Source organism: Oenanthe melanoleuca, chromosome 28, assembly GCF_029582105.1.
Source record: "Oenanthe melanoleuca isolate GR-GAL-2019-014 chromosome 28, OMel1.0, whole genome shotgun sequence".
Taxonomy (NCBI): domain Eukaryota; kingdom Metazoa; phylum Chordata; class Aves; order Passeriformes; family Muscicapidae; genus Oenanthe; species Oenanthe melanoleuca.
The window spans coordinates 1,783,564-1,797,442 of record NC_079361.1 but is presented as its reverse complement, the minus strand read 5'-3'; the positions used below and the strand labels follow the sequence as shown (position 1 = coordinate 1,797,442).

Here is a 13,879-nt window from a genome sequence, read left to right as displayed (position 1 = left end):
GGCGGTTCCTCCACAGAGTGACCCTCCCAGTGCCCTGCCCATCCCCCAGCCCAGGGCTCCCCAGGGCTCCCCGGAGCTGCCACCGCTGTCCCCCCCGGCCAGCCCGGTGTCCCCTTGTCCCGCTGCCCGGGGGCCGCCTGTCCTTGTGTCCTCCCCCGTGTCCCTCTCCTGTCCCCTGCCAGCCCCAGCCACGGCTCTCCCAGCACGGGCTGGGCTGGCACTGGGATGGCACCGGGCCGGCACTGGGATGGTACCGGGCTGGCACCGGGCTGGCACTGGGATGACACCGGGCCGGCACTGGGATGGTACCGGGCTGGCACCGGGCTGGCACTGGGCTGGCACCGGGCTGGCACTGGGATGGCACTGGGCTGGCACTGGGATGACACCGGGCTGGCACTGGGCTGGCACTGGGCTGGCACCGGGCTGGTACCGGGCTGGTACTGGGCTGGCACTGGGATGGCACCGGGCTGGCACCGGGCTGGTACTGGGCTGGTACCGGGCTGGTACCGGGATGACACTGGGCTGGTACCGGGCTGGCACTGGGATGGCACCGGGCTGGTACTGGGCTGGCACCGGGCTGGCACTGGGCTGGCACTGGGATGGCACCGGGCTGGCACCGGGCTGGCACTGGGCTGGCACTGGGATGGCACCGGGCTGGCACTGGGATGGCGCTGGGCTGGCACCGGACTGGCACTGGGCTGGTACCGGGATGGCACTGGGCTGACACCGGGCTGGCACTGGGATGGCACCGGGCTGGCACCGGGCTGGCACTGGGCTGGCACTGGGATGGCACCGGGCTGACACCGGGCCGGCACCGGGCTGGCACTGGGCTGGTACCGGGCTGGTACCGGCCTGACACCCTGCTGGCACCGGGCTGGCACCGGGAGCAGCAGTGCTGGAAGCAAAGCAATGCCTCCATCTGCTGGAGAAACGAGCCCTGGGCCACCCCAGCCCCAGTCCCTCTGCCACGCTCTGCCAGGGTCCGGGGGGCTCCCAAATCCCACCCAGGGCACGAGGGAGGGTGGCCCCGTTCCCACATCACCGGGAGGCTGCGGCCCCCGCGGGCTGCGAGAGCTGCCGGGGGAGGAAAGAGGAAATTGGGGTTTTTCTCTCATTTCCTGCTTCAAGATGAGCGGCACGGGGAGGTGAAGGGTCGAGGCTGCAGCTCCTGCCTGTGCTCGGGGGGTGGGGGCTGAACCCGGCTCCTTTTGGGGGTCAGCTGCAGGATGGGGATGCTGAGGGGGCACCCAGGTGGGTTCAGTGCCCCAGGGACCCCCCCAACCTGCCCTGAGCAGGGCATGGAGCATCCCCACAGCACCCACGGGCTGCTGAGCAATGGCATGGAAAAAAAACAGCAAAAAATAAAGACAATTAGAAAAGTGCCATTTCCCAGCAGCTGCGTTTAAAGATCCTATCTCCCACTGGGAAGAGAAACCAATTTCCTTACAAACCAAAAAAGGCTGGCACTAAGAAAAGCTTCCCTGCCTCAGTCCCCCAAATCCAGGGGGGAAGGGCTCAGCAGCTCCTGGACCAGCCTGCAAATGCCATCAGTGCCATCAGGGCCGTGTCCTGCAGCTGATTTATCCACCTGGAACAGGCAGCAGAGGATCCAGGGATGCCCCATGGCCTGGAGAATTAAATCAGCATTTTCACAGTCCTGCAGGGGTTGGCAACAGGAAACGACCAGCCTTGTTAAGGGCTTTTAAACTTGGCATTTCTTCCTTGGTTGTAATAAGACAAATGAGGAATTTCACAGTTAAAAGGCAGCTCCTGGCTGCCCCTCTTTCCCTGGCCACTTCTCACCAGCTTGGCAGCGTCACAGGCATGGCAGGAATTCTGTCATTTTATTCCTAATAATTTTCTGGTACTTCTTAACGGTAATTGTATTCATTAGGGAAAAAACAGTGATACTTCTAATAAGTTTCTTGTCTGGGAGGGTGGGGAGCCCTGGCACAGGGTGCCCAGAGCAGCTGTGGCTGCCCCTGGATCCCTGGCAGTGTCCCAGGCCAGGCTGGACATTGGGGCTGGAGCAGCCTGGGACAGTGGGAGGTGTCCCTGCCATGACAGGGGTGGCACTGGATGGGATTTAAAGCCCTCCCAACCCAAACCAGTCTGGGTTGCTGGTGCAGTGTGGGCTGCATGGTGCAGGTTGTCCCCTCCCAGAGCCCTGCACCTCCTCCCTGAGCTGGATCCAAGCATGACTCAGCCCCAGACGGGTTTTTATCAGCTCTCACACACGGCCTCAGCACCCAGAAACAGCCCCAGGCAACAGCCACAGCCCCCAGCTGGCCTGGAGAGGGCTGGGAAATACGGAAATAAAACATGGAAGGGAAGTGTGGGCTCACAGCACCCACCCAGTCCCATCCCAGCCCCCAAACCCTGTGCTGGATCCAGGGTTCTGCTCTCCTGGTTGCATGGCTGGGCTCAAGCAATGACATTTTCCACTTTCCTCATGGAAACAAATCTCCCAAAGCCTGCTCATCCCAACCTCGCTGCTCCCAGGAGAAATCCTGAAGGATTTCTGTGTCTTCCCACAGCACCCACAGTGGCACCACCACCAAGAGTGAATAGAAAGGAGGAAATATTGAAATATTTGGGGTTTAGACTGTTTAAAATGTGACTTCATCCTAGAGGGGACAGACACCAATGGGAAGATTTTTTTCATGACTGATTTGGGTCACTTGGTGCTCTTTGAGCCTGTAAAGCTCTGGGAGACAAAAAAAAAAAGAAAATGGTTTCCAAGGGCTGGGCTCCTCTCATGCAATGGCTGCAGGAAATCCCAGCAAAAAGACAGATCAGAGATCAAAGAATATTCTGAGTTGGAAGAGAACCACAGGGATTATCAAGTCCAACTTTTACAGGAATTGAACCCACAACCTGAGTTCATGGAAGAAAATAAGAATATTCCTCCTTGCCAACCCACCCAGAGTAACAACCTGGAGGAAGGGGCATTAATTCTGTGATGTGAGGGGGGTCTGAGGGGCAATCCCCTGCTCAGAGCAGTTGCCACCCTTAACGCCATCCCTCAGGGAAGGAGGAGCAGGTGAAGCTCCAGGAGCAGAGCAGAGGCTGGAGCAGAGCTGGGTGCACAGCAGAGCAGGATGGAGGGGCTGCAGCACCCCCATGTCCCAGCTCTGCTCAAAGCCATCCTGGCTCCATTCCTGGGGTGCAGGGGGACCCCAGCAGGGCTGGCCCAGCTCTGTCCCTGTCCCTGTCCTGTGTGTCCCTGCACGTCCCCAAGCCGCGCTGCTCCAGCCTGGGGGTGCAGAACTCGGGGGACACAACCCCACAGGTGGCACCGACGGTGACACGGTGACCAGCGAGGCCAAGCCCCGGCTTCCTCCAGCCGAGCACGGGGTTTTGAAAGGCTCAGAAGGGTTCGGAGAGCACATCCTGCCGCAGCGCCATGGGCAGCGCCAGGCCGGGCTGGGACGGGCGGCGGGAGCTGCGGCGGCTCCGGGACGCGGGGCTGGAGCTGCCGGGGGCGGCTGACAGGTAACGGGGGGCAGCAATGTCCCGGGGGGCGCAGGGCTCCGTGGGGCTCAGCCCGCCGAGCTTTGGGCGAAGGTTTCGGTATCGCTGCTGGCAGCCGAGTGCCAGCGCACGGAACCGAAACCGGCGGCTCCATCGCAGTGCCCTCCTCCTTGGGGCTCCCTCCCCGTGCCCACAGCCCTGTCCTGCCCCCCAGGCTGGGGGGGTCAAAGGCTTTTCCTGCTCTTGTCCCACTGTGTCCTCCTGGGGTCACCCAGCAGGACCGCGGGTCACACACCCGAGTGCGGAGCCCCCGGGGCAGCTCCCACCGCCAGGATTCCCCAGTGCGCCAACTGGAGTCACTGGGCCACCAAACTCCCCGTGTTTCTCCCCAAAACCGCCCCGCCGAGCTTCCCCAGGCCGCCGCTTCCCCTTTTCTCCGCGTTCTGTCCCTGAGCCGGGCTGAGCTGCTCCCGGCCCGGCAGGGCCAGCTCGGCTCTCTGCAGTGCCAGCCCGGAGCGGACTGCCCCCGGGATGGCCACTCCCATGCCGGACACCCCGGGGCGCTGCCCCCCTCGGCCCCCCAACCCAGCCCTCATCTACAGCAACGTGGGTGAGTGTCGGCCTGACCCCGCTGTGCCCCTCCTGCCCCGGTGTCACCGCGGGCAGCGGCACGAGCCCCTCTGCTGTCCCTGTCCTCCCCCCGTGCCACCCCTCTGGATGGTGCTGGCTGTGGCTTTGGGGCTGGAAATACGCAGGAGGGCAAAGAACAACTTGCTGTAATGTCATCCCATCCCAAAATCCCATCCCAAAATCTCATCCCATCCCATCCCAAAATCTCATCTCATCCCATCCCAAAATCCCATCCCATCCCAAAATCCCATCCCATCCCATCCCATCCCATCCCATCCCATCCCATCCCATCCCATCCCATCCCATCCCATCCCATCCCATCCCATCCCATCCCATCCCACTCTCTCCTCTCTCCTGGCTGCCCTGTCACGTCTGTCCCTCCCTCCCCAGGAGAGCTGCGGGCCCACCTCGTTCCCCCCAAGGCCAGCCGAGGGGAGGGCGCTGGGAGACCCCTCCCTCAGCCCCTCCCGGACCCCCAGCCGCCCCCACTGCCCAAAAAGCAGCTCCAGCGAGCCGAGTCCCTCCCGGAGCCGCGATCATCCCACCGCTACCATGGCGACCCTGAGCCACGGGCTGGCAGCATCTTCTACAGCATCCCCCCTTCTACAGCCCAGCTGCGGCACGGGGAGGGGGCTCCCCCGCGGGACAGACCCTCCTGGGCACCCAAAAAACCCCTGACCAAGTCCCAAAGCCTGGGGGAGCCGCTGGCCCGAGGCAGCCCCCAGGAAGCCCCATCAGCCAGCCTGAAGGAGCTGACGTTTGGGACAGCAGATGGGGAGCTGGGGCAGCTCCTGGAGAGCCCAGCCGGGGTCTGTGGAGTGGTTTTGGGGTGCCAGGAGGCCTCCCTGGCCCGGCTGTCGGCTCAGATGCAGGAGGAGCTGGTGGGGCCCGAGCAGAGGCAGCAGCTGCTGCAGGCAGAGCTGGCAGGGAAGGGCTGGGCAGAGCTGCGTGTCCTGGACCCCCAGCCCTGCTGCCAGAGCGGGGACGCCTGGTACTTCAGGGTGGGCTTCACCTTCCAGCACAGCCTGCTGCAGTGTGCAGCCAAGGTAAGGGCAGTCGGGTAAAAGCCCTGGGTGGTGCAGGGGAAGCCAGGAGCGTTGGGACATGACTCTGGGGCCACTTCCCCTTTCTGCACCCACTTCTGCATTTGCTGAATGAGGCAGTGCTGCTGGCAGGGGGTGGGTGATGAGGGTGACAGCTCCCGTGGGGCCAAAGGACACATCAGAAATGGCCCTGCTGGGGATCATGTCCTGGTAACTCAGCAGAGGAGAGGCTGGAGCTGCCCAGGAGAGCAGGATGAGAGGGGCTGCACCACCCCTCATTTCCCAGCTCTCACTCAAAGCCAGCCTGGCTCCATTCCTGGGTTCAGAGAGTGCAGGGGGACCCCAGTACCACATGTGGGTCAGAGCAGGACTGCTGGCCCTGAGCTGGCAGGGTGGCCCAGCCCAGGACAAGGCTCTGTCCTTGCACAGCTGGCCCTGTCCTGTGTGTCCCTGCAGGTGCCCAAGCCGTGCTGCTCCAGCCTGGGGGTGCAGAGCTCCCTGGGGACTCACTGCAGCATCCAGCGCCTGCTCGGCCGCTTCACCGACCGCCTGCCCCAGGAGCTGGTGCTCCCAGGAATCCCTGGAAAACACAGCCAGGGCCCTTCCAGAGGGGAAGCAGCCTGTCCTGCCCCCCAGCCCGTGCTGCAGGTGCTCCTTTGTGCCGAGGTTCCCCAGCAGACCCTGGCAGACTTTGTGAAGAGCTCCCACGCTTTGCACAGGACCAGCCCCGGGCACTACGAGCGCCTGGGCTGCCTCCTGCTCCTGCAGCTCTGCCTGGGGCTGGAGCACCTGCGGGGGCAGAACCTGGCCCAGGGGGACCTCTGCCCCGAGAACCTGCTGCTGGTGCCGTGCTCAGGTCCCTCCTGGGGCCAGCAGGGCCAGAAGGAGCTGCCAGGACTGTCCCTCCCACGGCTGCTCATCAGCAGCTTCTTCAAGGTGCAGGAGAAGCAAAGCCCCTGTTCCAGCAGCCAGGAGCAGGACTGGAGCCCCCTCGCTGCACCCTCCCCTCCAGCAGCAGCTGAGCTGAACGTGGGCAGGCTCATCTATCAGATCTTGCACGTGGACATCTCCCTGGAGAACATTTTGGGTTGCAGAAGCAAAAGGCTCCCCGACATCCCCTCGCTGTCCATCTACTCGGCGGGGCTGAAGCGCTTGGCCACGCTGCTGCTGCACAGGGATCCCCAGCACAGGGTGTCTGTCCAGCAGGCCAGGGCCATCCTGCAGGTGCTGCTCTGGGGGCCACGCCAGCAGCTCTTTGCCAGGAGCAGGAGCAGCCTCACACTGCTCCAGGGCTGGCTGCAGGTCAAGAGGGCTCTGCTGCTGCTGAGGTTTGCAGAGAACTCGGCTGGGGCCAGGGCCAGCCCCGGTCTGGAGGAGTGGTTGTGCTGCCAGTACTTCCAGGGGGCCACAGAGCACACCCTCTACCAAGTCACCCAGCTTCTCTATGCTCCCTAAACCAGTCTCCACAAAGGTCTCCTCAAAGCCAAGAGCTCACAGGGGTCTGGCCAAACCTGTCCCTGTCCATGGCAGAGGAGTTGAAACTAAATTATTTTTAGTGTCGTTTCAGTCCAAATCATTCTATGATTCTGTGAAATCCAAGCAGGTCCTCGCTGGCAAAGCTCTGCAAAACTAAACCCACTACCCCCATAGCCCATGAATGATGAAGTTGGGATCAAACTACCAAACACAGGCTGTGGTTTTATACCCTCAAACCGTTTTTGCTAAGTCTGGTTTATCAGAACATCTGAGGAAAGGCAGCTGGATGGGAGCCTCAAGGACCAATTTAGTGGCTGGTAATCCCAAGAAAAGTTTATGGGGTTCAGACTTTGCAGAAAACCCCCTCAGATCCTTTTTGAGCCATCAGGTTTTTGCTGTTTGAAATAACACTCAAAGCCACCCATCACAGCAAAGGAGGAACAACAGCTCCCTCAGCCTGTGCTTCCCAGAGACAATTTGTGGCACAGTCACAAATAAAAATGACATTTTAAAGGGAAAAATAGAGCTTCAATAAAACCTGGAGCTGAGCCTCTCAAACACTGGTCCTTTATGTGCTTCTTTGCCAACATTACACACTCCAGGGATGGATCCAGAGGGAAACACAAATCCAAACTGCCCTGGCTCAGGGTGATTACCCAGAACAGCCCCCATGGGCTCTGGTGAACAGCTCAGGTGAGTTCATGGGCACCAAGGCAGGGCTGTGGCATCTGCTTCTTGCTGTGAAACACTTGGCAGCACCCAGTCCCCAAATCCAGGGGGATGCTGAGGGACCAGCATGGTGAAGGCCCTACTCAGGTCATTTAAATTATTCCTCAGCAATTATTCATCTACTCACAGCCATCTAGACTGGGTATCAGGAAAAAATCTTTCACTGAAAGAGGGATCAGGCATCAGCACAGGTTGGTGCTGGAGTCACCACCCCTGGAAGTGTCCAAACAATGTGTGGATGTGGCACTTGGGGACCTGGGTTGGTGGTGATGGGGTAATGGGTGATGATCTTAGGATGATGTTTCCAACCTAAACAATTCAGTGACTCCATCACCTGACATTAGCAGGGCTGTGCACACAGTGGGACAGAGCCTCCCCACATCTGCTGTGCCCATGGATGTGGCAGTGGCTCCCCAGAGAAATCCTAAGAGGATTCCTCCTGGAGTCCCTGAGCTCCAAAAAACAAAAATAAACCAGACTTGGGACCCTCTGAAGATGCAGAAAGCAGCTCAACCCCAGCTGCCTGGTTGGTTTGCTCCCACCTGGAGCTGCACCCAAATCCCCCAGTGCAGCCTCCCTGCCCAGCCCTGGCACAGAACAGAAATGAGGCTCAGATCTCCTTCCAGGCTCTCTGGGCAGCACTGGGTGCTCTGCTGGCTCTGTCTCTCCTGCAGTGTTTGCCGTGGCTACCAGAGGGCAGTAAAGGCACAGCACAGCCCCTCATCCCGGGGACACAAAGCCAAACCTGCTCCTGTGGCTCCAAGGACCCACAGCACCCCTGCTCTGGTTTCCAGCGTGGGTGATCCCACTCCCCTTCTTTTAGGAGCATCCAAAGGCAGCTAAATGTCCCATGGAGGCAGGACCAGGCACATTGCACACTCCCATAGAGAAGAACATGGCATAAGTACCACATTGCAGAGAACAGGGATTTTTCCAGATAAACCAGCACAGGAAATTCAGCAAAACAAGGACACCCTCCCGGTGATGCCACCACCATGAAATCCTGGAATATCCTGGGCTGGAAGGGACCCTCAGGGATCATCAGGGCTCACACACCCCCTGGTTACTCTGTGCAGCATCTCTGAGGAGTTCCAGGGAATATTTCAGTGTATTCCATGGGATTCCAGCACTGCTGTGGGGGAAACATCAGACTCACTCACACATTTCACAGCACTCAGATCTCCCAGGGCCTCACTCAGAATCTTCTACTCACACTGGTGAAATAAACCCATCCCAGGATTCCCTGCTCCAAGGTTTTATAGAGGATTCATCATCTCCAACAGTGCCAAACAAGCCTACAAATACTAAAAACAGGGAAATACCGTACTGTAAAGATCAGCCCCTTTGGAGACTTACTTGTAATTTCAGTTCAAGATTTGTTAATTGCAGCATCACAAGGAGCCCTTTCCCCTTGTGCTCACCATCCTCACCCCTCAACCACAGCCTGCCCAGCCCCAGTGACACCTCTGGGGTGCAGGAGTGCCACAGACCTTCCCAGCTCACAGCCAGAATTCCTGGAGTTCCCCAGCACACTGGCAAGCCTGCACTGTTAAGGGAACACTAAAATTCCAGGTATTAAAGTTGCATTTTTGGTATTTAAAGCAGCCATGGGCTGAGCTGATCATGTTCCACTTGAGACTTCCCAACCAAATCACACCCTGAATATCCTACAAAACCCTGGCAGAGCAGGGAAGCACTGGTCCCAATTACCACACCTGCTAATTATGCACTAAGAGTTGACTTTTCCAGGATTGCTGGATCATTTCAGAGCACATCCATGAGTTCCAGTCAAGCAAAGAACGAGCAAAGCCTTTCCACACCTGCAACTTTAATGGTTGGGGCAGTTCCAGAGCCACCTCTTCAAGAGTGCAAGTCTTTAAACAGCTTAAAACCAGCAATAAAAAGTAAAATATAAATTTTTATTTAGAATTAAAGCAAATACTTCAGTATCACAAACACAATATTAAACTTCAAGAAATATACTGCTAAATTTGGAGGGAGCATTTATTTTTGCACAACCACGACATGCGCACAAAATCCAGAGAAAGATGTGGAGTCTGAAATTTTCAACATCTCACCACCAAAGCAGCTGGGTCACACAAAGTTTCATACAAGAGTTAAGATAGACTGGAATAAGATGTTGACAAAATTTCTACAGAATCATCTTTATAGACAACAAGAAAGCTCTAAAGAGGCAAACATTGCAATCTAGTCTTCTTCTGCTGAGTCTCTCTCAAACGTGTAGGCCATGAAGCAAGCATCTGGTCTCTTGGGGACAAGGGGATGCCCTGGTCTCACAATCTCAAAGCCCAAAAAGCTGAAAGTACGGAGCAGTGCAGCTAGAAAATAAAGCAGGAGACAGGTTTCACTCATGGGATACTGAAACACAACCCTTAAATTTCCACCAAAAGGCATTTTGTGTGTCTGGAGGGAACACCCACCTCTGTCATCTCTGTTCTTGTGGAAACAGATGAACACGTGCTCAACTCGGAGCTGTTCTTCAGCAAACTCGAGAAGAACAGCAAAGCTGCAAGAGAAACAGCAGGGGGTCAGTGCCTGTGCAGCAGGGAATGTGCTGGGATGGGAGGGACCCTCAGGGATCATCCAGGCCAGCCCCTGGCCCCAAATCCCACCCTGAGCACTGCCCCAACGCTCCCAGAGCTCTGGCAGCCAAGTGCTGCTTCAGACAGAGCTGGCAAGGCCCTGAGAGCCAATCCACACAGGAGGAGGCACAGGCTGGAGCCCCAGATCCCCAAACCCAGGTAGAATCGAGGGCAGGACTCCTCAGTGGCACAGAAAATTGTTTGTGACACAGCTGAAGGAGATGCAGTGAGAGACTCAAAGCAGCCTGCAATCCCAAACTTTGGGCTGGTTCTGCCTCCAGCTGTGAAACCAGGCTCACAAGAGAGCCTCAAGTAGCAAAATTAAACTCTAGCTTTCAAAATATAAAGTGTTCTCCAACCCCACTGAGAGGCCTTGTCCTGCCTGACCCACCTGTCCTTGCTCCCCTCAGGCAGAGCACCACTGGGAATTTCAATGTAGAGGTTGTTGTTGTTCAGCACTGCTCTCCAACTGATGTGTTTGGCATCTGTAAGCCTTGACTGGACATTGAGAATTCTTGTCCTGTTGTTAGGTGTTAGTTCTTCTGTGACATTCAGCCGATTATCCTGCAGCAGGGAGAAGGGCAGAGTTATTTTTTCCATTTGTTTTTGGAGGAGGGATTAAAGCAGGGAATGCTGTCGAGCTCACCACGAGCTGTTTGCTCCTCATACTCACCGAATAAAATAAATTAGCTGAAAGATTGTGATCCCTCTGACTATTCCCTCGCCCACCTGGGATCTTCAGGGGTGGGTGAGGGACATCAGGAGCACCACCGAGGCCCCGGACCCAGGTTACTACAGCAATTGAAGGGAACCCTGGAACTGCAAAGGGACCATGGTTAGACAGGCAGGAAGGCTTGGACAAAACCCTGGGGCTTCCAGGGTTTAAATTCTGTTAAAAAAAACAAACCTAGGCCAAAGGACTCCTCCCACCTCAAGTGGGAGGACAAAGGAAGATGCACACCAGGGACAGGGGCAGTGCCCAGGGAGCTGCCACTGCAGAATTCTGTGGAAGACTCACTTGGAAATTAAAATTACTCAGGTTGAGTGAGGCAGGTGTGTTTCTGATCTGACCTCATGAGAAGAGCCTTCCTGCAGGAATGTGCTGTTTTCTGCCCTCCTCGTTCTCAGGCAGCACAAAGCCCCAGCCCAGCAAGGCAGGGCTCACTGGAGATTCACCAGAGACCTTCCCAGCTCGAGGCCAGGCAACTCCAGGGAATCATCAACTCCAGCATTTCCAGCTCGAGCTGAACCTCTGCAAAACCTCCAAACCTCTTCCCACTGAACTCCTCAGAGCGATTCCACAACGCTCAGCGCTCCAGGAGGAACACGCTGCGTTTCTGGAGGTGTGAGGAGTATTTTTAAGTTTCTCCCCATCCTTTTCAAGGCTGCTTCACTCCTCCCGTGGCAGAGCAGCGCTGGCCCCTCCCTCTGCACCATCCTTCACCCGCAGGCTCCACTCTTGAGTTGCGTCATCTCAGCAGATGCAGCAATCGAGGCCCTTGGGGGAATTTTCACAATCGTCCTGTCTCCGGGTGCCAGCAGCAGCCACTGCAGCCATTTGCAAATCCGAATAAACAGCTACAAAATAATCCACCATTTTGCACACCTCGCACCCGGACTCGCGGGGTTTGGATTGGTTTGGGGTTTTTTTTTTTAATTTTTTTCCTTTTTTTTTTTTTTTTTTTTAATGAGCTTGAAACTTGTGATGAATAATCCGTATTAGAAAGGCTGGGAATGGGCAGAGATTAAATATTATGTGCTGGAAGGTAAATTATATTTTGATGCGAAGCAAGAGCAACAATTGCGAAGTTTTATTAAAAATACAAAATCTGCGCTAACTGAAAGCGTTATTTTAATTAAATGAGTCTCCAATCCATTATTTTAAGAGACGTTTTTCTTTAATACCAACATTATTTATTTTTATCTGAAAATAACTGTGAACTAGACATGCCTAATTTCCCTTAAAAATAAACCTGTAAAAACCTTTTCCAAAGGTGTGCTGTGGCAATCTTTAATAACTTCATCTTTTTTGCCCCAAAAAGGTGGTGGAGAAGGAAGGTTTGCAACCATAAATATATTTTTGTGATGTTTATGTGCACTTAGGGAGGAAAAAAAAAACAACTTTAACCCGCAGTTAAATATAAAAATAGTTTAAAAACTCCTTCCACAGTCCAGACACGAGGTGTAAAGGGCAGATTGAGCATCCACCACTCCACACCAGGCACTTCATTCAGGTATTTTCTTTATCCCCAGTACCTGTGCGGGGTGTTCAATCTTTCGTTTGTGTTTTTAACCAACAGCTCTCCTAACACTCTTACCCTCGATTAGTTTCGCGGAGTATCCACGGTTACATAAGGGGATAACAGCTTTCAATCCTTCGATATCTTTGCCTAATTGTTGTTTTTCCCTCGTCACCCCCCCACTCTCCCCAGCACGGCTCCTGCCCCAGCCCTGCCCGGAGCCTCTCCCAGCCCGGGGGGTCTCTCAGGGGTCCCTCCCAAGGCCGGGACAGCGCTGAGGCCTCCAAATCTCCCTTTTTTTGGGGATTTTCCACCCACCCCGAGCGCCTCTCCCCGCGCGGCGGGGGCAGGGCCGCCCCTCCCCCGCTGGCCACGCAGCGTCCTCCGCCCCCCTCGGGCCACCAGGGAGGCGACAAAGGAGGCTGAGGAAGAGGAAGAGACAGCGAGTGCCCAGCGGTGCGAGGCTGAGGGAGGCCGCGGCGCCTCACCTGCTCTGTCCGGTACTGAGGCTCAGCACAGCGGGCATGATGGTGCTTTTATTCCCCTCTTTCTCTCTAGCGAAGCAGTGGCTGTTGAGTATCCGTTGCAGGGAGGATTTCACCATCCGGCCGCTCTGGTCCGAACCCCGAAACCCTCCGCCGCCTCCGCCCCCCTCTCCCCAGGCGCTGCTACACAAAATGGCACCGAGGCACCAGTGCCTCCTTATATACCCTCTGTTTGCCACGCCCCCTGGGAGACCACGCCCCTCAGCGCATGCCAACCTTCCCAAGGGGAGGCTGCTTCTATTGATCAGTTTAGCTGTCAATCAAACAATCTCTCTGTCTATTGGCTGAGCCGAGCGCGGGGGGCGGGACATGGGCTGAGGGCTCTGCGCGGGAGGCGGGGAGTAGCGGCGCGTGATTGGCTGCGCGCGGCGCGGGTGGGCGGGGCCTGGCGGGGCAGCGGCCGGTGGGCGCCCCGCAACCCCTCACTGCCCTCGGAGCCGCCGGTTCGAGTCCCGCGGCCGCGCCCCGCCCGGCTGAGGTAACCGGGGGGGGCCGGGGGAGGAGCGGGGTGTGAGGGAGCACAGGGAGGGAGAGACGTGAAGAGTCATGGCAAGAAATGGAAAAACACGGACAGAGCCGTAGGGTGCAGCCCTGGCGCTGGAAGCTGCAGAAAGGACCACCTGTGGGACCCCCGGCGGCATCAGAGCTTCGCATAAAGCTCGGTGCTGAGGGAAACTTTTCATTAAAAACTAATAATAAACCCCTCACAAGGGTCTCTGAAAGGTCTGGCTGGGATTGTGACCTGGTTTTTGTGGAGAGTGTTTGGGCTGGTCCCCTTTGGCCTGGCTGTGGTTTATGGATTTATAGGGGAATAGAGATGGAGAATAGTTGGTTTATGGATTTAGAATGGAATAAGGATGGGGAATATCTGGTTTGTGGATTTAGAATGGAATAGGAATGGGGAATAGTTGGTTTGTGGATTTAGAATGGGAGAGGGATGGGGAATAGTTGGTTTGTGGATTTTGAATGGAATAGGGATGGGAAATAGTAGGTTTGTGGTTTTAGAATGGAATAAGGATGAGGAATAGTTGGTTTGTGGATTTACAAGGTGATAGGGATGGGGAGTAGTTAGGTCAAGAATTTATAAGGGAATAGGGATAGGTATCAGTTAGTTTATGGGTTTATAGTGGAAAAGGGAT

General features: G+C 56.5%; 2 protein-coding genes and 1 long non-coding RNA gene across 3 annotated transcripts; 1 reads left to right on the top strand and 2 right to left on the bottom strand.

The window, feature by feature from the left end:
- Positions 1-3,406: 3,406 nt before the first annotated feature.
- On the top strand, positions 3,407-9,173 carry PEAK3 (PEAK family member 3). The gene is made up of 5 exons (XM_056512341.1): positions 3,407-3,495; positions 3,957-4,084; positions 4,495-5,150; positions 5,604-7,316; positions 9,102-9,173. Exons 1-4 carry the CDS (start codon positions 3,407-3,409, stop codon positions 6,600-6,602), a joined length of 1,872 nt encoding a protein of 623 aa, XP_056368316.1. The 3' UTR covers positions 6,603-7,316; positions 9,102-9,173.
- Positions 9,174-9,250: 77 nt separating this feature from the next.
- On the bottom strand, positions 9,251-12,867 carry OAZ1 (ornithine decarboxylase antizyme 1). Its single transcript, XM_056512851.1, is given in 6 exon segments — positions 9,251-9,691; positions 9,794-9,879; positions 10,347-10,519; positions 10,629-10,715; positions 10,717-10,774; positions 12,684-12,867. Coding segments are annotated over 6 exon segments (651 nt in total). The 5' UTR covers positions 12,800-12,867; the 3' UTR covers positions 9,251-9,560.
- On the bottom strand, positions 11,068-12,677 carry LOC130264566 (uncharacterized). The gene is made up of 2 exons (XR_008842484.1): positions 12,514-12,677; positions 11,068-11,683 (listed from the first exon to the last, which is right to left on the bottom strand). It is a non-coding gene; the product is annotated as an uncharacterized LOC130264566 (long non-coding RNA).
- Positions 12,868-13,879: the final 1,012 nt, after the last annotated feature.

Coding starts and splice junctions, on each gene's coding strand:
- PEAK3 (XM_056512341.1), top strand. CDS start 3,407: ATGGGCAGCGCCAGGCCGGGCTGGGACGGGCGGCGGGAGCTGCGGCGG. Junction 3,496..3,956: donor CTGCCGGGGGCGGCTGACAG/GTAACGGGGGGC, acceptor CCGGCCCGGCAG/GGCCAGCTCGGCTCTCTGCA. Junction 5,151..5,603: donor TGCTGCAGTGTGCAGCCAAG/GTAAGGGCAGTC, acceptor GTGTCCCTGCAG/GTGCCCAAGCCGTGCTGCTC.